This window comes from Cricetulus griseus, chromosome 4 (genome assembly GCF_003668045.3).
Source record: "Cricetulus griseus strain 17A/GY chromosome 4, alternate assembly CriGri-PICRH-1.0, whole genome shotgun sequence".
NCBI classification, from domain to species: Eukaryota; Metazoa; Chordata; class Mammalia; order Rodentia; family Cricetidae; genus Cricetulus; species Cricetulus griseus.
In genome coordinates, this window is record NC_048597.1 from 206,038,810 (window position 1) to 206,064,866 (window position 26,057).

Sequence of the window (26,057 nt, forward strand, 5' to 3'; positions counted from 1 at the left end):
GTCACAAGGAGTCTGATGCGTGAGGGTATAGATGGCCCTCCAGGTATGCCAGAGTGGTTCCTGGCAGAAAAGCTTCATCAGGTCTGTATGTTCTGGGCATCAAGTAGTCTACATCAAGGGAGCTGAACAAGGAGAAAGGTGGTTCTACAGGATGGCCTGCATACACCACTGGGTTGCCAGCACGGGTACTATTAAGAGTTCCCTGTGCCTTACTCATTACAGGCTCCTTCCTTCACTTGGCAATGGGGCATCTGATAGCAAGGACTCTTTCAACTTTCAGAAGATTCATTTCTTTAGTAGAGAAATGCTACATCGAATTTTATTCTTCCCAAACTCCCAGTCTGAAATACTAAACCCTGGTATATTTGGAGATATGCCCTGAGGCAGTCAACCAATATGATATATGTGGAGATAGTTTGTTTGTGATCTAACAAGTAAAGCTTTCCTAAAGACCAGAGTGCAGAGTTAGCCACACTAGTTAGCCATAGATGCCAGGCAGTGGTGGCACACACCTTTAATCCTGGTACTCAGTAGGCAGAGGCAGGAAGATCTTTGAGTTCAAGGCTACCCTGGGCTATATGAAATTAATCCAGTCTAAAAGAGAAACAGAGCCAGGTGGTGATGGCACACACCTTTAGTCCCAGTACTTGGGAGTCACACACCTTTAATCTCAGCACTAGGGAGGTGGAGACAGGAGTGATATGACTGGGCAGAGAGGAATATAAGGCAGGAGGAGACAGGAGCTCATGGGATTCAGTCAGGATTTGTAGGGACAAGAGCACCCTTTTGGCCTGAGGATTCAGTAGAGGTAAGAGGTCTCTCTTGTGCCTGGCTCCTTTACTTCTCTCTGGGTTTTTATTATTCAGACCTATTAGAACTCGTGCTGCAAAATGAGGGAGTGGGAGTTGGGATGGCATGTAGTAGGCTGGCTCCTTTTGAGAGGAGCAGACATGAGAGTGCCATCTTTCTCTCTATGGAACTGGGGACAGAGGGGGGGAAGGAGGTCCTCTGCATCCAGGAAAACACCTCATTAGGACATGTATTAATAAGTAACATGTATCAATAAGTACCTTGACCAATTATTTCCTAACCTTCTTGACCATGTGAAAGTAAATTTCTCTCCCTTAAGCCATATAGCCTATGGTACTTGGTTAAGGTGGCCTGAGCAGACTTAGATGTAGATGAAGACAAAATTTAAGCCAAGTATACAGGGTTCTGTGATGGCTACAAATATTTTGCATAGTAAGTGTAATTCTTATCTATGAATTAATTGATTTTATATTTTTAATCAGCATGCTCACCACAGGAATAGCCTGAAAGAAAGAACAGGTGCTGGCCATGGCTTTCTGTGAGCCCTGGGTAAGTCACTAGGCTGGAATCTCCTGCCTGGAAGTCCCTATGGAAAGCCTGCAGCAGACAGGGTATGGCCTCACATAAACAGTCTGCCTGGGACAGAGCAGGCAAAAAACAAACAAACAAACAAACCCGGAACACCCATGGGACCCAGGTAATTTGGCAAGTGTTCAGTGACTCAGTCCCTCCTTAAATGCCTGGCTTTCAGAATTGCTACACTCACTATATATTTATCTATACAACCAGGATTCCTTCTTTGTCTATTTTTAATTTCCAACCCTGCAACTTCATTTGCCTGTATCCATGTTTCTCAATCCCATCTCAGAAAATGCCTCAGGGTATCTATAATTATCTCCACCAGTATGGCAATGTTCTTATTAAAGAACCCCTCACAATATGGAATTTATTTTAATTCACTTCAATTTGTATTATATATTTTAAAACATCCCATAAAAGCCATCTGGCATGTCAGGGCATAGCTGGGAGGTTGCTGAGAAATCATACAAACAATGTCAAGATTTTACCATTCCTCCAAGCCCCAGAACGCCTAACACAAAGACAGAAATGCAGATGAACACATATGCTGTCTTTTAAATCTCCCAGGATCCAGCAGGGTAGCATTTTCTGAGATCAGGCCAGACAGTTGCCACTGGCTCCCCACACTGTCCTTGCTTTTCTCACACTGCAGAGGTTCCCTTAGAGGAAATTCCTGGGGCTGGGGAATCTGGACCCCACAGAGCATACATGTGAGCATCTGTAAGGGTGGAAGGGGCAGCGATCACTCACATCTCACTATGGGTAAGTTCTCGATGAGGTCAGTCCCACCGGGAGCCAGGGGAGGGGCTTAGGAGAAGATAGGAAGAGGCAGAGCAATAAGGAGACAGAAGACACAAGACTATGAAACACTCAGCCCCGGAAAGGGTGAGGTAGCAATACACACAGTTTGTAGAGAGGGGAGAAAACAATTCTGTAGGTCAAAGCACACACAGCTTGGGCTGGAGTTGAAGTAGAAAAAAAAACAACAACAACAACAAAAAAAAAGAGGTTGAGGCCTGAGACACTGGGGACTATAAAATGGGCATCGTTAACTGACATCTCACCCCTGCCTCTTAGCATTCTACCTTTTGCAGATTTAATACTGTTTTTAAAAAATAAAACCCTGCCCACTTTCACCCCTGGGTGAAGGCCGCATCAGTCTTGCTTCCTCAGTGTGAAGCGCCCTCCCCCTGAAAGGAGTACTCTCTGGTAGTCTCAGCTCTGTTCAGCCCTCAGGGACACACTCTTCAAAGCTCTGGACTCAACCCATACACATGACTTGTTGTGGGGACGTGTGATGTAGCAGGCCCCGTGATCAAGTCATAACGCTCCAATGAGTCAGATCTTCCACTCCAGAAAAAAGCAGTGCTTTCTTCAAAGACCTCAGATCCCTGCTATCAATCACCTGTCACCAGAAGCAAGTCATACTGTCCCCCAAGGGAAGAAGGAAAGCATCAAAGGCGAGACGTGAGGCTCACTAACACAAAGACCACAGACCTATCAACAGACATCATCAGCTGGGCCCGGGTTCAGGACAAACACCTTCCCAGGAGTGCAACAAAGAGTAAGTTGAACAGATATGGGTGAACAGGAGCACAGGTCCTCTGACCCTGCGGCATCTCAGTTGGCACATGTGGCCCTTTGCCCTTCTGGCTTTCAGGGTGCAGTTTCCACCCTGACTTAAGATTCTGTGTACCTTCCTGAACTGACTTATCCAAAATCAAGAAACCAAGGAGACCCAGAGAGAGCCTACCCACTACCACCACCCCAAGAGCAAACAGATGGTCCCTGCAGAGGAGAGAGAAGGCATTCCCTGAGAACCTCACCTGGTCCAGCTTCCAGTGAAACTCTGCAGGGCGAAAGGTATCAGCCTGGTCGAAGTCCTTCCGCAGGAGGAAGACGAGGCGGCAGTTGTGCACATAGAGGGCATAGTGATGCCGGTTCATTTCTGAAAGGCAGAAATGGGGTCGGGGCATGAGAGAATCTCTGTCCATTTCCACTCAAAGAGTCCTCCGTTATGTTGCTAGGTACAACTTAGAAGACAAAGGAATGGGTCTTTCTTATTTTGTTATCTATAACTAGTTCTGACAATACTTCCAGAACATATATTTAGGGGAAGACTTTGAAATGGAATAGAAACCATAGAAAACCTTCTTCTGAGACGCTGTCTTGCCTTTAGACACTGGCCCAACTTCTATTCCATCAGATCTCAGTGAACGGTGATCATGTTGGCAAGCTTGTGGTGTATACTTATAGGGGCCCTCTGCCAATCACATCAGCTTCTCTGGGCTCCTCCAGCATTGCTGGTTTCTCCTGGAGTTCTGGGATTTGTTTTATTTTGTCAGTCTTGACACAGTGAGCACAGAACACATCTCTTTTGTCTCCCTAGTCTATGCTAAGAGTGCCTGCCTTGCTTTTAGCTGCTAGGAGGAGACAAATTGATTTGCTAGCATTAGACATAACTCTGTGGCTCTTCAAAGCGATGGATATTCCCCCCTCCCCAGGCACAACGATCAATCAATGGAACTTTTCTTCCTCTGATATAAAGACTTTCTTACTGCTTAGGAAATCTTATCTTTAGCCATGACACTTAGAGCCATAGGACACTACCAACTGGTGGGAGAGGAGCTGTTCTGTGCCAACATAGAGAGATCACATTTTACTCAGCTATAGAACCCAGGGAAGTTGACTAGGATGCACGTGTACTCTAAGTGGGTAAATGAGTACATGGGTCATGTATGAAGATGAACTTAGCCCTCTATTTAGACTTCGGTGGGAGGACTGGAGAGATGGCTCAGCAGTCAAAAGCACTGGCTGCTCTTCTAGAGGACTTATGTTCAATTCCCAGCACCCACACGGCAGCTCACAACTGTCTGTAATGATAGTTCCAGGGGATCTGACACCCTCACACAGACATGGATGTGGACAAAACACCAATGCACATAAAATAAAATCTTTTAAAAAAGACTTTGGTGGAACTGTATCTTTCATGATAATAGGAGTTGTCTAGCTTCTTGGTGTCTTGGTTTCCTTATCTGAATTAGGGTAGAGATAGTGGACTAGCTTCCTGTACATCTTGTATGAACCTTGCTATGAAGTCAACACTGGCTTCATTTCTAGACATGAGCTTTGATTGGCTCTGTCTAAATAGGCTCCTGCCAATCCCCCAACACAGGATCTGGCTCAAGATGCCTGCCCGAGGTCAACATAGAGGGCCATTCTCCTGGCCACATGGCCTCAGCTGAGAACTGACAGGGAGGACTTGGTCCAGGCCAATTGTTAGTTCTTCCCTAAGCAGTTCTAGGACAGTTGCCAGCAGAATGTGAACCTGAGGATTACCTTCTCTCCTTGGGAGAAGTACAGTATAAAACCAGAGGTCTGTGGCAGCTGCAGACTTATCTGCAAACCTGAAACTGGTACATGTATAGACACGGATCTGAGAAAATGCCGAGAAAAGGAACTGGGACCTTGACCACACTTTATGCTACAAGATGCTACAAAGCCATCAAAGATCTGGGTGTTTTCAGGCACAGGAAACAACATTTTCTGCATTGGTTTGATTTTAAAGTTATCTGATATCATTTGATCTGGACTTCCCATCTCTGCAATGGATAGCATCTTAATTGCCACAATGAGGAAATGTATGTAAACCATCTGCCTGGAGCAGATGCTTGGTGGTTGATGGTTATTACAAAGGCCATTGCTGTGCATCAGGACTACAGCAGCACAGATAGCCATGTCAGATGCTGTTTCTACTCAAGCATCAGCATTCTCTAGAACCCCACCCAAAAATGGCAGGAAGGAGGATGGGCAGTTGCTATATGTGTCCAGTGTTGGGGGGATGAAACCACTCAGCCTCTGGGTTGGCAAAAACCCCTCTGGCTTGGTTATGGGTGGTCTACTAAATGCTTCTTGCCCCTTCATGAATGTATAACTGGTTTTCTGTGTTCCTGTTAAGAAATGTTAGGAAAACAAAGGAAGTAAGGTTTTCTGCCTTTGTTAGCTTTGTTTGGAATCAACTGGGGTGAAGGGGTGGACCAAGAAGACAGGAAGAACAGACCTCCTCTTCTAGAGCATCTTTCAGTATCTTTCTCCTTCCTTCTGCCCCACTGCTGCAGACTCCTGGATCAACACATAGGCTAGGGAACATCTCCCAGTCAGCCAACAGGCAGCAGTGGGTGGGGAGGTGCCTACCTCTTCTTAAAGTTGCAATCTTTTTTTGGGAGGGGGTTTCGAGACAGGGTTTCTCTGTGTAGCTATGGAGCCTATCCTGGCAGTCACTCTGGAGACCAGGCTGGCCTGGAACTCTCAGAGATCCACCTGCCTCTGCCTCCTGAGTGCTGGGATTAAAGGTGTGTGACACCAACTCTTGGCTTTAAAGTTGCAATCTTTCTGAGCAGTTTTCTAGTCATTCCAGGGATGTAGGCACATCCTTGTTTTCCCATAGGCTGGAGGGCCAGTGTGTTTCTCCCTACTGGGCTGATGCTCTGCTAGTTGGTCAGGTTGGTCCCTGTGTCTTAGAATTCCTAGCAGGAAATATCAATTACTATGGATAGTCATAGTAATTCATTTACTGTTTCCAGCTGAACTCAAAGTGAGCAGGGTGACATCACCCCAACAGGGAGGGATTCCAGCTGTAGGGGCAGATGTGTGGGCATGAAGGCCTTAAGAAGACAGGGCGGGAGCTGGGGGGAGTGTGTTAACAGACAATAGCATCATTCACACAAAAGAATGGGGAGACAAAGGCCAGCAAAGGCCCAAGCATCCCTTGTGGCAGAAGCACCTAACCCTGCTTCCTTTGCAATCAGCTATATGGTTAATTACATCTCACAGCCTCTCCATGGCTGTGACCAAGTTCTGGAAAGTGGAAGGTAATGATTAAAGGTGAAACACACAGCCTGCTGTCTTTGTCAATAAAACCCTCTTATACTCAACACTGTTTTTTCTCTTTGATGCTAAGTGTAGCCAGACAAAACAATGCAAGGATTCTTGTCTCAGAATACCTGAACCAAGCAGAGATTTATCCTCCATACCCACCACTGGACAAATGAATGAGGGAAACCATGAGAGCAGAGTGGTGGCCACTGAGAGCTTTATTGGCGGTAAAGGTAATGGTGGCTTTCTTTTCCCTCTATCTTCCACACAGTTAGCCTTTGCTGACTAATCAATTCTGCTATCCAACTATTAATAGATGACTTTATAAGGGACCAGCATTAGTACATTTTGTTTAGTTCACCAAACAGAAAGCAATATGATGTTCACGACGGCCAATTTCATGATTTTCTCAATATTTATATTCTTTGACTCAGCAATCCAACTTCCAGCCAGGAAACAATCAGAAATCTGTGAAAGTTATGTTCTAGAATGCTCACTACAGCATTGTTTTATTTGCCTTTAAAAAGAGACACTCTAAGAGGCTGACAAAAGAAGCCATTAAATAAAGTATGATAAATCCACATGGCAGAGGTTTAAACTGGCATACAATTTAGTTTTTAAAGACTGTTTTATCTGTTAGGCATGGTGGTGCATTCCTGCACACTTAGCACTTGGGATGTAGAGATAGGAGGCTCAGAAGTTCAAGGCCACTGTGGGCAACAGGAGATTTTTGTCATATACACACCTCCAAAAAGAATACTTTATTACATGGAGATACGACCTGGGTATAGTTATACATGAAACAATAATCCCATGTGTATTATGAAAATAAATTGAAATGGGAAGAACATTCTACTTATTCATAGAGATAAAAGTAACATTTTAAGAGAATAGAATGTTATCAGATAATATTGCTCCAGGTGTTTGGATTTTTAGGTGCTTTGTATATTTTGATTCTTTCCTATGCTTTCTCCATTTCTGCTGCAATGCATATCACCTTTCCACTAGAAGAACTATCTGATATAAAATAAAAGTCCTAATCAGATCTTGATTAAGTCCCAATATGTTGTATTTATAGTACTTTCCTCCCAGGGAGCTAATTTAGATGGTACCCTTCCTACCTTCTCTGTAACAACCTTTCTTTTAGACATGTATTAATGATGTGTTTGTGTGTGCGTGCGTGCGTGCGTGCGTGCGTGCGTGTGTGTGTGCGCGTGCGTGCATGTGTGTGTGTGTGAGTGTGTGTGAATGTCTGCATATGTGTATGTATACAAGAGCACAACCTTGTACTTATGGAGGTCAGGAGACAATTTGAAGGAATTGCTTCTCTCCTTCCAAGTATATGTGTTGCAGGCATCAATCTCCATGTTGTTAGACTTGGACTATAACATCCCTCCAGCCCTCTGGGCTAACTGTAAGGTGTGACTTCCTGCAAGGGCAGAGTTGAGGCCTTGCAGGCAGGTCTGAAGTGCTGAGCCTAGTGCTGGTGAGCCACTGTAATAAGGAGGCATTATTACAGACTGTAGCCACAGCTGCCCAGTAGAATTCCTCTGAGGCACTGACTTGTGGAGCTAGGGTGGGGCCCTGGCACCCACACTTCATAACACTTTGCTGGTTTATTCTAACAAAAGCCTATGGTGCCTCTTTTGTAAGAGTCTGGCTCTAGTATGTACAATAAGAGGTCCTAGACACACATAGACTACTCTAGATAGTAAGTGATGCTGTCATGGCCCATTACGCTAATTCCCCTGTTTCACTTGCCCTTGTGTAGGCAGAAACTCTCTCTGGCTTCTCTGTTGCCTGGAGTGCTTAACACACATTCAAGAAAGAATCATATCCATGGTTGCTAAGTCTTGATTAGCTGCCTTATATCTGTACCATCCTAAGATGTGGCCTCAGTGTGACTTTGCCTCAGAGCCATTATGTCCAGAGAAGCCATGAGGTGTGGCTAGGACCAGGCCACAAGATCAGTGTCACCTCATGAAAGTCCATGACGTCCTTCCTGCATGAAGGTCCCAGAGAAAATCTATTGCTGGTGCTGACCCTTCCTACATAGACTGGACTTATGTGTCTGTCTAGAAGAAAACCCAATAGCATAGACCATAGGGATCACCTGGGATGGAAAATGTGGAGGTCCTTGTAGTGGTATGAAATGGAATAACCCCAGAAACAGTGATGACGGTACCAGCAATACCACATAAACTAATGGTCCACTGCTTCTGCATCTGATTTAAATGATTTCATATTTTATTTCATACTTATTTCCTCCAACTGGCATGTGGGGTAACTGAGCTTAATAAATCCTCATAGGTCACACTTACACAGCCATCTGGTTGAGCAGCGGACCTGGGCTGTCTGACAGCATGTACTATGCTGCCAGTTATCCTCTGCACTGCCCTACAGATATAAACAAGGAGTATTTATGTAAATAAATACATGAAATACTTGAGCATTTTAATAAAAGTTACATTTGAAATGGGAGACAGGAATCATAATAAAGGCAGAGTTGTAAATCTGGCAAATAGCTCTCGTGTGTGTGTGTGTGTGTGTGTGTGTGTGTGTGTGTGTGTGTGTGTGTGTGTGATGGGGAGGTCCTTCTGTGTATATGTTTGTCTTATTGGTTGATAAATAAAGCACTGTTGGCCAACAGGGAAGCAAGTTAGGTGGGACTAGGAAAGAAGGAGGATTCTGGGAAATGTAGGAAAGTGGGAGAGTCATCATGTGATCTCAGGAAGAGAGGACACATAAGGCCTGTGTCCTTGGTAAGATAAGTCCTTATAAAATATATAGATTAGTAGTTGTGGTTGATATTAAGACTGAGCTAGCAAATACGAAATCCTAGTCATTGTAACTAATATAAGACTCTGTGTGTTATTTGGAGGCCCTAAAGTGGCGGCAGAACCAGGCAGCTGGTGGAAAGAGCTTTCGTTACAAAAGGCACGCACGTGGTTTTACGAACTAACATATAAAAACTTCACAAAAACTTAAAAAGAGATTCTAGAAACAAAAAGAACAGAGGCAAGCACAGTTTCTTGATAGCAGCATTTTCTTGGATGAGCAATGTTTCCCAGGCTTTAAGAGACATGCTGCTGCCACTCCTTTTAAGAGCAGCTTTCTCATTTACATATCGGCCAAAACCAAGGCTGTTAGCAAGCACATGAGACTCAAGTGATTATAAAAAGATACAGATTTACATTAGAGAAAAATATACATAGGTTTGGGAGATAAAATAATGAGTATCTGGGTATATTGACACACGCCTTTAATCCCACCACTCCAGAGGCAGAGGCAGAGGCAGGAAGATTTCCACAAAGAAACCCTGTCTCAGAAAAAAAAGGAAGTAAAAGAAATACAAAAATAAAAAGCCAGGTAAAGATAAAAAATACTCAGAGAGTCTGGATACTATATGTTATATTGTTGCCTTTAAATTGTTTATTGCCAAAGAAAGAACTACAGCTGCTAAAAGACGTTTGATTATAAGTGCTGCTAAATTAATCCAACTTACATATTTTAAAAATGCTTTGACTTCTAAATTTAAATATAAGGACAGGTTACTTGGGAAAAGAGTTTTTGCTTATGTTTCCACAGAAAATGTAAAGCTATGTATTCCTTCAAGACTAATATGGTTTGATGAAGCAAGACGCCTGAAACAGTGTCCCAGGTGATTCAGCATCTAAAATAGCTGAGACAATACAGTCTTACAGACTACAAAAAGGACCTGGCCAGGTTTCTGTGTTTTATCATGATCCCCATGGTATGGACTTCTCCCTCAAACAGCAGGAAGCAGTTTGGAACGAATGATACCCAAATTCCCAAATATTGTTTGTAAATGTTTCTTTTCATTTAAATGGGGTTGTTTATAAATGGTAATGATCACACTCAACCTCTTTTTAAACAGAAAAAGGGGAATAGGATATAGAAATGAATACTTTACATTGGTATGGATTTTCATTTATTGATACAAATTTAAGGTTAATTTTGTTATGTGTAAATTTCTCCTCTTGTTGGGTATTGATCTTGTTTGTACAGATCTTTTAAAATGTAATGCATAATTAAATACAGATTTTATATAGTCAGGTATAATAGTCAAAACTTACAGTTAGGTTAGTTAGGTTTTCTAGATATACAGAGATGTATTTGAGATGGATAGATATTCTTCAAACCTTTCAAAGACCTACAGAATATATGGCATTTTTAAATGGTTTAGGATTTTTCATGGCAGTAAGATACAATTGCTCCTGGCACACCAATTACATCTGAGAGGAAGATGGGCATAGAATAAACTCATGTTGGAGTTTGCTTTCAATGTGGCAAGATTAGCCATTTGGGCAAGAAACTGCTCTTGCCTGGACTTTTTGTTGCTGTGTAAAATGGACATGCAGGACCCACAGGAAATTGAATGCTGAACTTACAAAACAAAATGGACAGTCCTGAAGGGTTCCTGTTTCATGGAGGGGTATCCCAGACATTCTGCAGGACACAGAGGAAATTGACTGACAAACTGTCAATGCAGGTGAACAGTTTAAAATTTCCTGCATCTTAATTGGACTGAGAAATCTGCCAGACACACTGTGGCCTATGGGATGAAGATGAATGCTCCAACATTACAATGGAACTTCAGGTGATTGTCCAGGAAGTTCAATGTCTCTGTTAGATTAGACTTTATACATTATCCTTCTGTAGTCTTTGATGGAGTTGAAGACAGAGAGTTATGGTTGTAGTTTTTTTTAGTTATTATAAAAGATAAGCTACATATAAGACTTTAGACTCACAAAGATAGGATAGATAGAATATTTTGTTTGAAATCTTGCTAAATGTTAATGAACTAAATCTTGTAACTATAGTTCTTACTTGATAACTGTTTTGTTATATATTTTATTATGCTAATGTTAAAACTCTTCTTTTTATTTAGACAGAAAAGAGGAGATGATGGGGGAGGTCCTTCTGTGTATGTGTTTATCTTATTGGTTGATAGATAAGGCACTGTTGGCCAATAGGGAAGCAAGTTAGGTGGGACTAGGAGAGAAGGAGGATTCTGGGAAATGTAGGAAAGGGAGAGAGTCGCCATGTGATCTCAGGAAGAGAGGATGCATAAGGCCTGTGTCCTCAGTAAGATAAGTCCTTATAAAATATATAGATTAGTAGTTATGGTTGATAATTAAGACTGAGCAAATAAGAAATCCTAGTCATTGTAACTAATATAAGACTCTGTGTGTTATTTGGGGGCCCTAAAGCAGTGGCAGAACCCAGGCAGCTGGCAGAAAGAGTTACTGTTACAAGTGTGTGTGTGTGTGTGTGTGTGTGTGTGTGTGTGTGTGTTGTGTGCACATGGAGGCACAGTGACACATGCATAGGATGTGGACTTAGTAGAAACTAAACTGACATTCCAGTTCTGGTGTTTATTGGCTATGTTACTACTTGAGACAAGATACATAACTGCCTTAAGATGGGAAACTCAATAATGCATTAATAAAAATTCCTTGTAAAGGTTCAGAAAAGGAATAATTGATACCAATCATACATTCTTAGTGCCCAGCACTGCTCTTAAGTTACTAAAGTAACTTAAGTAATATTTAAGTTACTTTAATCAGGAAGTTGATTCTATAAAAATATCACCCATCTAAAAGTGATGGGGCATGGTCAGTGCCTGGAGCTACCTTGTGTAGGCCTCGCATGAGAGAAATGGGCAACACCTGTTAGCTGTCACTGTCCCTTTTCTAATTACTGCTTTAAGTTGACAGAATCCTTACATTTGAAAGACGGCTTTTGAAAATACTTATATGATCTGTAATTGTGCTGTTTCTTTGTTGCAGGAAGGATGAAGAAGGCCCACCTCCATGCCCGCATCCACAGCCTCCCTAAGGTACTTCCATAGACATGGGAGCTCTGAGGAACTCAGTTTGAAGATCATTGACTCAAACTGTTGCATTCTCTCTGTTTGCAGCTTTTCCACTCTTTCCTAATCTTGCTTTACCTGAACCCTAGAAAATGGGCAGCCGGGAAACCAAAGAGCAGACTACATTCCCAAGCTCCCTATTGTGCTTCTATTTTAGCACAGCCCCCATAGTTACCTCTGCCCAGCCATGGGGACATAGTGGGTTGGAGACTCACCGGTTTTATCGGAGTTACAGAGGATCGTTTCCTTCTCAGCTCTCACACCAGGGCTGGGACCATGTTTCATCCACATAGTGATGGTGAACTGGTCTGTCAGGTTCTTGGGCACAATCCCATCAGGGATCTTGGCACCCTGCCTGCCGTCAAACTTGAAGATCATCTCACTGCTGTCCACCAGCAGGCCTGCAGTCCAATTGGTAGCTGCGCTAGGGGATGGCAAGAGGTCAATGATGCCTGAGGATGCTCCTGCAAGGGGAAGAGACGAAAACACAGTGGGTTTTTCCTCGGGATGGGAGATATTCTTACCTTTTCACTTGTGCTTCTGTGTCAGGATGCAGTTAGTGGACTTGATGAGGTCTATGCCTACTCCTGACCTAGGTGGCTCAGGAAAGAACCCAATACCAGCCCAGCCTCTGAATTGCTTCTGGTCTGCTTGGGCATACACTGGTAACTTCCAGAGGAAAGGGATACATATGTCCAGGCAGGTACAATCAACTACTGTACAAGGAAAAGTATGAGGGGAGCCTAAAAGTTAGAGAGACATGAGCCTTGTGTTAGCTTGGTTTCCTGCAGATAATCAGGGCTTCAATTAGATGAGTGGATTCATTCATGCACCCATCAATCAATTAACCTGTCAGTCATTTATTGAGCATTAACCCTATGTCTTGACCCTTGCTAATGTCTGTCCACATGAAGGGGAACCAGACACTTATTGCTATGGAGACTCTAAGAGACAACACAGTATGATCAGGATTATGACTGGGGAAAAATTCTGAGTTCTCATCTCTAGAGAAGATGGTAAACTACTTTGTACACACTATGTTTTTCTACACAATTTGTTGAAGCCAAATGTTGCAGCACTTGAGGACGGGGGCCCTGAGGTCTGCAGCACTTGAGCACTTGAGTTTGACACCTGGCAGCTTGACTTGGCTGCTTTGTGACAGGGAGCATGTCCCTTAATCTCACCGACTGTATTCCCTTTTTTGGTGTATGTGGCGCCTGAATGGGATTATGCATTCAAGCTTGCAGCTATATGCTTAACACATGATAAGTGCTCACTCAGTGTGAGCTACAATTTTATCATCACCATTACTGTGACTTTTGTCAGGCTAGAGCAGGAGGGTTTATCACGAACCAGCAAGACAATACAGCACCCTCCACAGGGCAGCTCTGTGGAAGGATGGGGAGAGGGGACAGTTGTCTGTTCTTCTGGGAGGATCCTTGGGACCCCTTTTGTTCCATAGAAGCAGGGCTCAGCTGCTCAGGTAAGATGGGGAGTGGTTGGGAGCTTCCTACTATGTTCAAGTACAAAGAATTGGTGAATGCAGGCTTTGCCAGGGCTGTGCGTGGGGCTGTCTCTTGGTAGGACACTCAGCAGTCATTGTAAATGTTGTGTTGGTGGTATGAAGGTGAGAGCAGCTTCCTCCCACTGTACATGCTGATGGATGGTGGGAAGTGTGCACCATCTGATGTTTGATGGGTCAGTGGCCTTTTGACTTCTGAAGAGTACAACTGTCATCTCACCCAGGGTTTGGGTTTCAAGGTCAGCTGTCATGAAAAGTCTCCTACAGTGGAAACTCCCCAGTAAGCTGCCACATGGAAACTGATATACTTCTTTATAATGTTGATTCTAGCCAGACTTCCCTTTGGCTTTGGAATGTATCATGAGACACATATTCATTGGCTTGGAGAAGAAGACATAGGAAAAATATGATTCCTTTGAGCACAGATGCTCTGTTTAGCACATTAAGTTCATTCTGAAAGGGCCTCTAGAAAGACCATCCTTGAGAAGGGTGGGGAATGCAGGCTCTTCATTCATGATTCTCTGTGGGAGGTATGGGCAGAATTGATGGCATGGTTCACATAGGCATTTCCTAGGGATGTGGGGTGTAACTGTGCTTGACTCATAGTAGGTACTCAGTCCCTGTTTACAACTGTCCTTCCTCTTTTCCAGCACCCTCCTAGTATGCTCTTGTAGAGGCTGGGGAGATGACTCAATCAGCAAAGGGTCTGCCTCTCTAGCTTGAAGTTAGGATCTCTACAACCCACATAAAAAGCCAGGCACAGTGGTGTGTGTCTGTAAGCCCAGAAGTAGGAGGGAGTGAGTAGAGACAGAGAGAACCTGGAGGATCACAGACTAGAGCCAGCCTAGCTAAAGCAATGAGCTTCAGTTCAGTGAGAGACCCTGACTAAAAATTAAGGAGGAGAGTGACAGAGGAGAGACACCTAATGCTTACTTTTGGCTTACACACACACACACACACACACACACACACACACACACACACACACACATCTATGTGCTCATGTATTCACATCTACACTAATAAATACATATACCATACATACACATAATACAACATACACACAGTACAACACATACATAGCGGAAGGAAGGAAGGAAGGAAGGAAGGAAGGAAGGAAGGAAGGAAGGAAGGAAGGAAGGCAGGCTAGCAGGCAGGCTCTGGCAATTCACCCAATGCTCAGGGGACCATCCTGCCTCTTGTCCATGCCTTACAGTTCTTATCCTACCTACTTCTTGCCTCACAGTGCTCCACATGGCATATACTACTTATCTGAAAACCAAGCTCACATTATCATTTCACCTTCCTTGGGCACTAATCTCAATATATATTGGTAAAAAGGACACTAGTCATGGTGGTAGCAGGGAGAGATCAGTGGGCGGTTTGGGAATGACAGATTTGTGACACACTGAAAAGTTCATTTTCCCATCACCCACAGACTCACACCACAGCAGCCTCTTTTGCTGATAAGGGCACTAGATCTGATGCTGGGATTTGTGCAGCATGAAGACAACCAGTGACTCAGGCACATCTTATTTGTTCTTGAAACCTGAGGTGGCTGTAGAGATGCAGGCTGATCATTTAGAACCCCAGAAAAGTCATGCACGGTGTCTTGTGGAGGCTGCTTTGCCATCAATGGGGCAGCCAGGGTGGCACACAGGGGACCCGGGGTGATGCTTGGCAGGGCTGGGAACTATCATATGAGGATCTCCCTGTCAGTTAAGAATTTTTCTATACCTTTAGAATTCACACGGCACTCAAGAATTTAGACTAGTGAAGGAACTGAGTGAAAAAATTTCCCAAAAACATTTGGAGAGAAGTACAGAGCAAGGACTAGTGAGATATAGTAGTAGCGGCATGGAAGGTGTTTGACATAGTAGGAGAGACATGAAAAGTATTTGCGCAGCAAACTGGTTAAAGAGTAACCTAACCCAGAATGGAGATGCTCTGGAGACAGAGCTGGAACCCATAGAACATCTTTATTTTTATACTTTTTATTCTATCCCAAGGAACTTTCCATGGGACACTGAGTGGATGCCAGACAAGAACTAGTGAACCACCCGTTCCTTTGTTATGTCTGTATGATGAACACCACTAAGATTTTGGTTGGTAGGTCAGAGGCCCCGGGCTGAGGAAACCCAGACTTATATTCAGCTACTGACTGGGCCCATCATCAGGGCTTTCCATTTCCACAGCGCAGGCTCCTTCCTGAGTTTCCTCAGTGACCTAGAACAAAATTCTCTAACTTTTTGTGTATTTAGCAATTGTGGAAACTGAAGGCTAGGGAGGAAATGACTAGACCAGAGTTGCACCACCACATGACTAGCTAGAGAACGGGTACAGCAGTAACATGCAGGTGATGTGTCCGATACACACTAGTGTCCAATGACCAGCCACCCTGGTCCCATGAGATGCCCTTTCTCCATACAGGTGTCTGCTCCCAGACAGGGACACTGAGACCACCCAAGCAGCGCTCCGGTGTCTTCCTGTGAGGGGATGGCCATCCCCCTTGCCTGTCTGTAGATGTTGCCTCCTGGAGAGCCTGATGCATTTAACCAGACGATGCAGACTTCCACTGACTTAACAGACTGAATGCAGTTCTTGGTATAGTTAAACTGAGGGAGATTCACTTCCATCCAAAGTTCTTTCACCTCTTCTTCCCTAAGCAGCCCATAGGAAAGCTGTGGGGGAAACAAGACATGGCACTTGCAGGCATGGCGTGGCAGCAACTGCACATCCAAGTACGTTGCTCCTTCAGAGTCCTCAGTGACAATTACTGGAGCCACTAGATGCAAAGAATTCGTGTTCTTCTGACGCACTGCAGCTGTAGCCTCAGTGCTAGGGGCTCCAAACCATCGACGAGCTCTGATTCCAAGTCCCCGGGCTCTAGCAGGGTGGAGTCACTGCTATGGGTAACAAATGGAGACAAGGCAGAATGGGAAAGATTTCTGGGCACTGGACATTGCAGGAGGTCAAGTGGAGCGTGGAAAGGTGGTCACTTCGGTCTGTATTCTTCTGTGCTCGGCCTGAATGTGGATGGGCAGTGTCCTCTAGCATTCCTAAGCGGGACTGTGGCAAGAGTGATACTCATGGAGCCTTTGGAGTTCACTGGAGGGCCCAGGAGGGGGGTGAAGATGGGTGGGAGGATCTTGAGAGAGAAACTTTCTCATCTAAGATCAAGGCTCATTCTAGAGTATTCTCAGAAAGACAGGGTGAGCAATAAGCAAATGTATGACACCACTCCGTATCATCTCAATAAATGTGCATTCAATATCTAAGCCATGCTTGGCACTGCCATGAGGACAACAGCCTTTAACCCCACAGAAATGGCTCCACCTTTAGGGACCCAGTAAACTTTTTACTTTCTTGGTGGAACAGTTAAGTGGGTAGCGCCCCTCAGGGTAGAGGTTCTTGACAAAACACAGGAAGGCCCTCTTCAAGTGCCTGGTGTATCATTGGGCCTGGGTGATAGAAGAACATTTGTGTGTGTGACGTAATTCTCTAACCCATAATATTTACTCAGCCACATGTCCAGAGAAATGGGAATGCGAGTGACATATCACATCAGAAAGAAGCATTAAGTGGTAGTCCACAATTCACCATGAATCTTTCCCTTCTTTTCTGGGGATAAATGGTGTGCTAGATAGAGGCTGCTCCATTAGCTAGGGTTTTGTTCAATCCAAGGAGAACATGTGTTAGGAATGACAAACCTGGTATTTTTAGCCAATGAAATTGTGAGGCCATTAGTTACTGTAGCCTAACCTGGCTGATCATCCTTGCTGATATTTCACAGAAGCAAATGATATAGGTAACTATGGTTTCCATTTTCCCATCTACATGCCTGAGGTCTGAAGGAAGGCCTTGAGAATAGAAAACTGAATTTCTAGCTGAGACAAGCTGGGTATTGGTTGGCAAGTAGGTAGCCACTCCTGGGGTAGAGGCATGGACACCTACTAAGTTAGGGCATCGGAGCCTCTGCTGGTGTTTCTTTGGACTGGCTCTGCTAAGCTGCAAGCTATCATAGAGAACCATGGACTCTCATATTTCTTCAACATTGCATTGCAACTCCCTTTAACATGTCTGTCTTCCCAGGAAACTAAACTATTAGATGCTTTAGTGTTATAGATGGTTCTATCTTATTTCAAGAGTTACACGGTATTTAGACAAAAGCATTTGTTGAAGTAATCCATACATGAATGAATCCCCTGGCTCTCCAGAGTACAAACCTAGAGAACACAGGGTTGGGTTTCCACCCTGCTCTGGCTTGGGGAGCTTCTTGATTTTAATAGCTTGCTCATACACCGTGGCCTTTCCTTTAACAGGACCTGTCCTGGAAACTCCTGACTTATAAACAAAACAGCTGCCCTTGGCATTGTGTTCAGGAAGTAGTGGCCAGCTGCCAGGAGCCCTTGATCCTCTGAGGAACAGACTGACCGCTGTGCTACAAAGGCCATATGCACCACAAAGTGCTTTCCTATTTCATATAATATGTAGTGACATGGGGTCAAGGAAGGGAACCTTTTCTTGGGCCATTGTTAATGTCAAATTTGATTTGGCTGAGAGCTTTCCCGGAGGGCTGCTTCTTGCATGTCATCCCCAATACAGCGCTGTGACATTTCACATCTGGAAAGCCTGGCCCAGAGACAGGACCTTCTGAGTCTCTGAAGTTGGAGAAGGCAGTGACCACCTCTTCTAAGAAAACTGCCTTCATTCAGCCTGGAAGATGAGATCAGCTTAGGCTGTTTCTGGTCCGTGATCTGAAGGAGATACAGGTGCAGGGAGCTCCACTCTATTGTTCCAAGGCAGAATCGAAGTGTCTCCATGTTTCAATCTCAAGAAGCAAATGTCTGCCACCCAGTGTTTCTCCAGGTCCATCTCAAATGCTGTCACATCTTCTCAGCTGCCTTTAGACACAGCAAGCATCAGCTACTGCCCTACTTTTCCTTAGTCAGGATTGCTCACTGCACCTCTTGGGAAGTCCATCTGGCTGGGCCACTGTCTAACCACACTAGCACAGACGATGCTGCAGAGCCTAAGCTCCCACAGAAGCAACACAGGACTTCCCATAACTGGGCGAGGGTACAGGTGACAAGTGACTGGAGGGAAGGGCTTGGAAGAGAAAAGCACAGACTTGGAGATGAGAAGAAACAAGGAAAAGGGACAAAATGGAAGGCAGAACTTCAGCTTGAAACAAGCTGCAGTGATGGGACTGCAAGGTGGAGGCAGATCCTCAGGAGAACTGACCGGAGGCTGGAATGTGGGTTCCACAGGTGACTGACTGCCACTGCTGTCCTACAAATGTACCCTTGCTCCTGGGTTCCAGGTTTAGGTTATGGCCCGTGTCTCCCTATTAGACACTGATGCTGTATATTATATCCTTTTTCTCTTCCTTCCAACAGCCAACCACTTGTTAAATCTTGCTGATCTTGCCTCTTAACTGTCCTAAATTCACCCCTACCTCCACTCCCGTGGCAGTTCAGAACTCATTATCTGTTGCTCAGACTATGGTAATAACGTCCTAATTGCTCTCCCTGTTTCTCTCCAAAGTCAATAAAGATTTGTAGCATGAAAAATGCATAGATGCTGAGGTGTCATAGCAGCTCTGTAGTTGGGAAATACAGCAAGAAACCTTCCGACCATCTACTGAAAACACAGATGTCTGTCAACAGGAACCACAGTGCCCACAAGAGTCAGACAGCACCATCCAGCCTGTGCATCATACATGACCCAGCCTCTACCTTTTCCTTAGGTCCCTGAGGGTCTGACTTCTGATGTTCTGCCCTGTGTTCTACTCTAGGCCAATCAGCAATGATGCTTCTAACATGAGGCATGACTCATCTGGCCACTGTGGTTACTGGGCAGGGATTCCATAAGAAAGGTAGCCAGTGCTACTGGGGAGATGGCTAGAGAGAAACAATCAATCTCATTCAAAGGGCAGCTCCCAGGTCCAGATGAAGCACACCTGGGGAACTGTCCCCAGCTGGGTTAGCCAGAGAGGCTGGCAGTCCAGATGGAGAGAGATGACGGCACACCACGTGCAATTTTGTTCTGCTGTTTCTTCCTTCAAAAAACTCTTTGGACTCTCTCTATCTCCCATCTCTCCCCAACAACATTCAAAATCAAGTCACAAGTGTGTGCCCTTGGGCCCTCTGATCTTTAACAAGCCGATTCATCATTCCCTTCTAACCCAGAGGAGTTCAGGAAATGAGTATAACCCATGGTTGCCATGTGGGGTCAAGTTCACTGACACCACAGGTACACGGAGAATGTGAAGGGATATTCAATCCGAGTAAGATGTCATGTTGTATGGCTTCTGTGAACTAAGTAGAGGAAAGGGCAGGATTTGAAGCCTTGTGTGAGCATTGCAAATGCCTACATATCTACTTTTGAAATAGCTGTTTGAAACACTATTTTCCCCCAATCTACTGAATTGTGCAGAGGGGCAGACACCCCCACGGACCTTCCCTGAAAGCCTGGTGGTATGATGAGCACGATATGCTGACTAATCAGAGTTTCTTTTGGTTCTAAAATTTGCACTTGATTCTTTGGGCGAGAACAAACAATGAAAAAAATTTCCCAAAGGAAGTTGTGGAGGCCCTCATGGAGGGAGCACACTAAACACGGAGGGGCCTCACTTTCCTCTTGAAGGGGCCAAATGCAGCCCACTGTGGGAAGGAGTCTTTTCCTCAGCTCCCACCGTGAGAAGAGCCACAAGTGAGAACCTGGGTGTTCCAGTGGAGAACGAGGGAGAAGTGCTGTGTGTTCAAGTGAGATGAAGACCTTCATGAATCTTCAGCCTCTCCTTCACAGACTCATGGGAGAGCTAATGTTAGCCTAGGGACCAGGCTGGCTGTGATAAATGCTTGACTAATGACCCCAGCATTCAGATATCAGCTTTCAAATCCCATCTCTGATACTCTCTATACACACTTCAACACTTTTCATACTTTGAGTCTTCAAGTTCCCCTCTTTGAAGCTAATTAAATATATTCTCCTTACAGTAAACATGTGAAAACCAGATGAAGTATCATAAACTGAGAGTCACAGGATGCACACCATGGGCATTCAATAAAGGCAGGATTTTTTTTTCTAAGCCACCCTCCATGGCATCCTCTTATCAGCCCAATTTCCTCTTAATAATTCCTGGTCTTTCTCCCTTCTTGCACCCCCCTCTCCCTCTCCATTATAGCCCCTTGCCTGTCTCCCTTTTCTCTCCATGTGTGAATATCTTTCCACACCCACCTCCATCATATCTGAGGCTGCTGCTCTGCTATGGATGGCTTGGCTCAGCCACAGGCTTGTACCCTGAGCAGCTGTTTAGCCTCAGACATTTGGTTTAGTGTTTTGCTGTTCCTATATTAAAACCCTTAATCATTTCATTTGCATCCAGCCTTGGAATTACACAGTTGCTTGGTGGAGATGAGTCAAATGTTTTGCAGGTACCTGGCACCAATCTTTGTAATGATCCTAGGCAAGCAGCTCTCCATAGCCTGCCATCGCAGAAGAACCTTGAGTGTCACTTGGCTCTGTGCCAGAACTCTTAACTGAATTTTGCCATTTAATCCCCGTCTTACCAGTGAAGAATGGAAGCTCTGTCATGGCACTTGCCTAAAGCCACACACAGGCTCTGAATCCATTGAGTTTGAGGCCATAAACTGAGTTTTCTGACCCTTCTGTCCTAAGCAAATATGCATCCAAGAGGCCTGATGCAGGTGGAGAAGGCTGGTCCCCCACCCCCACCCCCACCCCGGGAATAATTAGATAAACTTCACTTGCATGTATCACGTGAAAGCTATTAATTGAACAAATTCTCCAAAGAAAAGCTTACCACATAATTTCTGAAGGGATTTCTCAGAGTAGGTCTCACGGTCACAGCCCTTGCCGATGTAATTAGTCTGCAGCTCGGCGGTGACCTGGAGGGAGGACACGGCGCCATCGCACGTCTCCAGGTGGATGCTGGGGAACAAGGGCATACTCCCCGAGCCAGGCTGGTACTCAATCCTTTTGGTCCAGTCTGAATAAACAAGAAGATTAAATCAGTTACAGCCAGTCCTGCTAGAGCACTTGTTTTGAAAAGATGAATTCCTTCCAGTAAATCATTTGTTTCAACAAATAGATCAGCGAACAGTCTGAGGATCATGGAAATTTTACATTTGCTGGATTAAAGATCCCACCAGCCCGAAGAAAATAGTAGGTGAACCAGAAGGCTGTACCCAGTTGCAAGGAGCCACAGACGGCTAGACAGAATACACATCTGTATATTCTACCGGCTTCTCAGTTCACTGTGTATTCTGGGGAAAATGGAGTGAGGCACAGCATTAAAAACCACCAGTAATGCATGGAAAAGGCAGAAACAAAAGCATTAGCACATCCTATACAAGTATTACAATGACGAAGTCACTTGACCTTGAAGATGCCTGATGCTTGCTGGTAGAAATGGATGGGGGGACACTTGGAGTTCGTGTATCACTGTAAAATGGTGGGAGGAGAGTCTGAAAGGGATGGAGACAGGGACCGATGGTGTGGGGGAGCTGATGCTTGTGCTCTCACCTTTCCCCTTTTATGTGCATCACAGTAGGCATTTTAGAGAGCTGCATCTTCCCCCATCTTCCCCTTTTACATATGATGATGATTAGGAGCCTAAGTGTTTTATTTCAAAACGAAAGGAAGCATGGTCCTCCAAGGCTACTCGAGGTGACAGAGGAGGGAGGAAGGATTCTCAAACAGTCAAAACTGTGACTCAAGTCTCCATGATCACCCTGTCACTGCTTTTCAGTGGGGAAATAATTGTGAGGTGATAAAGCATTGAAGAGAAGCAAAAGTCACAATCAAAATGGTAGCAGAGAAGAACAGAGCAATCAAGGAGAATAAACACTGAGTGGGTTCACTGGGGGAATTGATTGATACATAATAGCAGCAATTGACAGTCGGAGCCACTGATTCAAGACAAAGCAAGCTCCTAGAAACTAATAATGCATTGTCCCCTATGACAGCCAGAATTCCATACTGCAGGGATAGCTCTGAGAGGCTGTGTAACCACTCTCGACCATCCTTAAATCCAGAAGGGTGAGTGGAGTCGGCGAAGGATGTAAACTAAGGGTGCAATGAGCTGACAAGTCCCAAGTGTTTGTCATATAGAACGTCATGATATGGTATCCTTTTGCCAAACAGAAATGGAAATCTTTCAAATGCCTGATGTCACCTGTCTTTGTGGGACTTTATGTCAATGTGCAGCCACCAGGTTACGAGTTCCTAGTCAGACACTGGCATCCATCAGAGATACATGGGGAAAGCCAGGTGGCTTCCTTTACTGATGAGCCATTTGTCTGGTGTTTCTGCATGCCACACATGGATGCAACAGTGAAAAAGCCAGGAGTGAAAGAGAGAGGTCGGTGATGAATAAGGCTGGGCTGGCCTATCAGAAGGGTGACAAAGCACCTTTAGATTGTTCTCATATGAACTTGAGGCCTGAATGCCAAGGACTGACGTGTTCTACTTGGTGTGATGACAGCAGGATCATGGTTTGGCTGTAAGACCATCATCAGGTTCTAAGGGGTGCAGGCACCCCACCAGCATAGCAGGGCTACTAATACAAGTTTTACAGAGCTGGGATGAGGGTCAAGTGTTACATTGTATTCCTGCAGATAATGGGATTCTAACTAAGGTCTCCTGGTGAGGAAGGCCTGCTTATAACAGACCCCTAACATATCCTAGATAACCATGTAATGCAGGTGTAGCTCAGAGCTGCCATGCTAACCAGCTGCCCTTGACAGGCATTACTGCAGGTCATATCGTGAGGATATCATGGTTGTGAGGTTCAACCCCAGGGAACTGACAATGGGAGGATGTTCTGGTGAGTAGATCCAAACCCACAAAGGAAAATATGCCCGATCCCAGCCTCCAGGAGCTGAGACTAGACCATCTTATCATACCCCCCGACTGGGGTCCAAAGGCCACAGTCAATCCCAAGAACAAATCATAGAACAAAGGAAAGGGAGGCTTTTGCTGAGAGTCATGGTTTTCTAAGAAGCCATCCACAACTAGCTAGTAATGTGCACCAGATACAGAATGTTTCAAGTGTTTGATCATGCTGTTTATTCTATATGGCATCTCCTTCCCTCCTGCCATATCCCTCGTGCATCCTTCTGAGATTTCCCATCTAGGTAGATGCCTCTATCATGTTTCCACAGTGCTCACCACATTATCATGAAGTATTAGGCCCTGAGTTTGGGAGGTGAATGAATCATGTCTCCAGATTCTTGTTAGCCAGCAGAGGAACATGCTCCTAATCCTCTAAGATCGCACACTGAAACTATCCACCTTTGGCTTGTCCCCCTCAGTAACTATGAATTCCTTAAAATCAGGTTTGTGATGCTAGCTCCTAGTGCAGGAAATATTTGCCAGGAGAAGGCTGGAGGCTTCACGGCTGCAATGGCAGCCCATCTTGAGGCCCAGCCAGAATCTAAAGCCCGTGTGTAACTCCCTGTTGCTGCCCTGTCCACCCTGTCTTCAGTCCTCCCCACAGGAGCACAGCACACATTTGCTTTCCTGTTTTTGGCAAAGCATTTGGTCCATGGTTGACAATGGAGGAATCTGCTTCCTTCCAAACAAGATACAGCATCAAAGAGATGGCCTGCTTTCTTCCCTCCCACCTGGGATCCTCTCAATAAGTTGCAAATGGTTTTGTGAAGGGGAATTTGGTCCAAGTGCAGGAGTTGAGGGCCTTCAAGTGTAGAAGTTCTCTCCTACACGGACTTTGGCCACCGAACTGACGCCATTTATCCTATGGGTTTTGAAGCCATCTTCCCAACTTAGATACCTGAATGATTATTTCTGATGAGAAATTCCATCTAAAATGTCACAGAAAGAGAGCAAATAGAACAGAAACTACATTGTGACATAAAGCCAGTGGAATGTCAATCCAGCATCTCTGTCCCCCGGATAACCCCTTGATTGGGAGGGTCAGATCCTCTTCTTGACACTGTGGAAAATCAGGTACAAAAGGGCTTTAAAAGTAGCTCACTGTCAGTTGCTTTGGTGACCTCACAAGGCTTGTTTTTGAGGGTTATAAGGAGCAGGCAAATTGCCACTATCCAGTAAAGTAAATCAATGAAGCTTTCTGAGTACAGCATCCTTGAGAGAATGGGAAGTTCACACGAACATCTCCAACTCTTGCAAAAAGAGGCAGAGGAGGACTTTAGAGAGCCAAAGAGAAGCCATCACATCCAGCCACATGATATGTCTATTCCTCCTCATTTTCTGGAGGATGAGAGAGTACATCGTTTAAACATAGGCCTCTCAGTCCAGCCCTCCTGGGATCAACCCCAGCCCTACCACCTACTATAGAATTTCAAGGAAACCATCTGTCCTTCCAGAGTCTGGGTGGTCTCTATAAGTTTGCAACAACTCCTCAGAATTTGGGGAGAGGGAATTAAAAACAGGGTTATTTCACCATCAAACACAGGGGCCATTTTCAAAAGATACATTGCTGTTAAGTTACCACTTATTAAATGATATTGGTCAGTTCATCCACCGCACACTTCTACGTCTGCACCTTCATTTAATCCTCCCTGGGACCCAGCCTGGGGATGTTATCGCCTTAATTGCACAAATGAGGAAGCTGGCAGCTGAAAATTGGTGTGACTTGCCCAGGGCCACACAACTCATTTGCAGAAGTTCCCTGCTAAGCCTGAGAATTCACCAGAACTGAAGACAACTGCCATTTTTTTTTCAGATTCATTTTTAAAGACCTATTTGCCCTGGTTTCTTAAAGGGATAATCCTGTAATTGGCAAAGGACCCAGGCTCCAGCCTGACTCTGAGGCAGTCAGTAAGTAAATTCATGGCCTCTGGAATAATGATGAGACAGCAACGGCGATAGCGCTCCATGGCTTTGTGCACACCCATGGTCAAAAATGAATCTGTGAAAACGGCAGTTATTCTCAGTTCTGGCAAATCCCCAGGCTCAGTGGGGGGGAGATTTTACAAAAGAGTTGTGTGACCCTGGGGAAGTCACACCAATTTTCAGCTGTGGCTTCATGAGGCCTGGGGGACCATTCTTCTCTAGAAGACTGGAGAGGTTTGGACTTGAATCTCAACTTCTCCAAATGCAGACATATGACCTTAGCAAAGTCCCTGTCATCTCACAGCTTCTGTTGCTTCATCTGAAATGATCCCAGTCTGCTCCTGGGCCTGGGCTGAGCATGAGCCTCAAAAGAGACAGTGAAGCCTAAGGACCCAGCCCAGGGACCTTCCCACAATGCCTCTGTAAGAACATCTCACTTCGGGGGGTCACAAGGTTCCCAAATGTCTCTGAACTGTTCCTCCTTGTAAGCAAAAATCTTGTTGACCTGTAAAGGCTCTAGATGCTGGTTTA

The 26,057-nt window shown here is 44.8% G+C and overlaps 1 protein-coding gene across 1 annotated transcript in view; it reads right to left on the bottom strand.

Annotated features, from left to right (window-relative positions):
* The window catches only part of Clstn2 (calsyntenin 2), a 570,502-nt gene that overhangs the window by 71,739 nt on the left and 472,706 nt on the right, over positions 1-26,057 (bottom strand). Inside the window, exons 6-8 of the mRNA XM_035443875.1 lie at positions 21,511-21,696; positions 12,376-12,624; positions 3,216-3,337 (exon numbers count right to left, since the gene is read on the bottom strand). Of these exons, the coding sequence (XP_035299766.1) occupies positions 3,216-3,337; positions 12,376-12,624; positions 21,511-21,696 (557 nt within the window). The remainder of the gene's footprint in view (positions 1-3,215; positions 3,338-12,375; positions 12,625-21,510; positions 21,697-26,057) is intronic.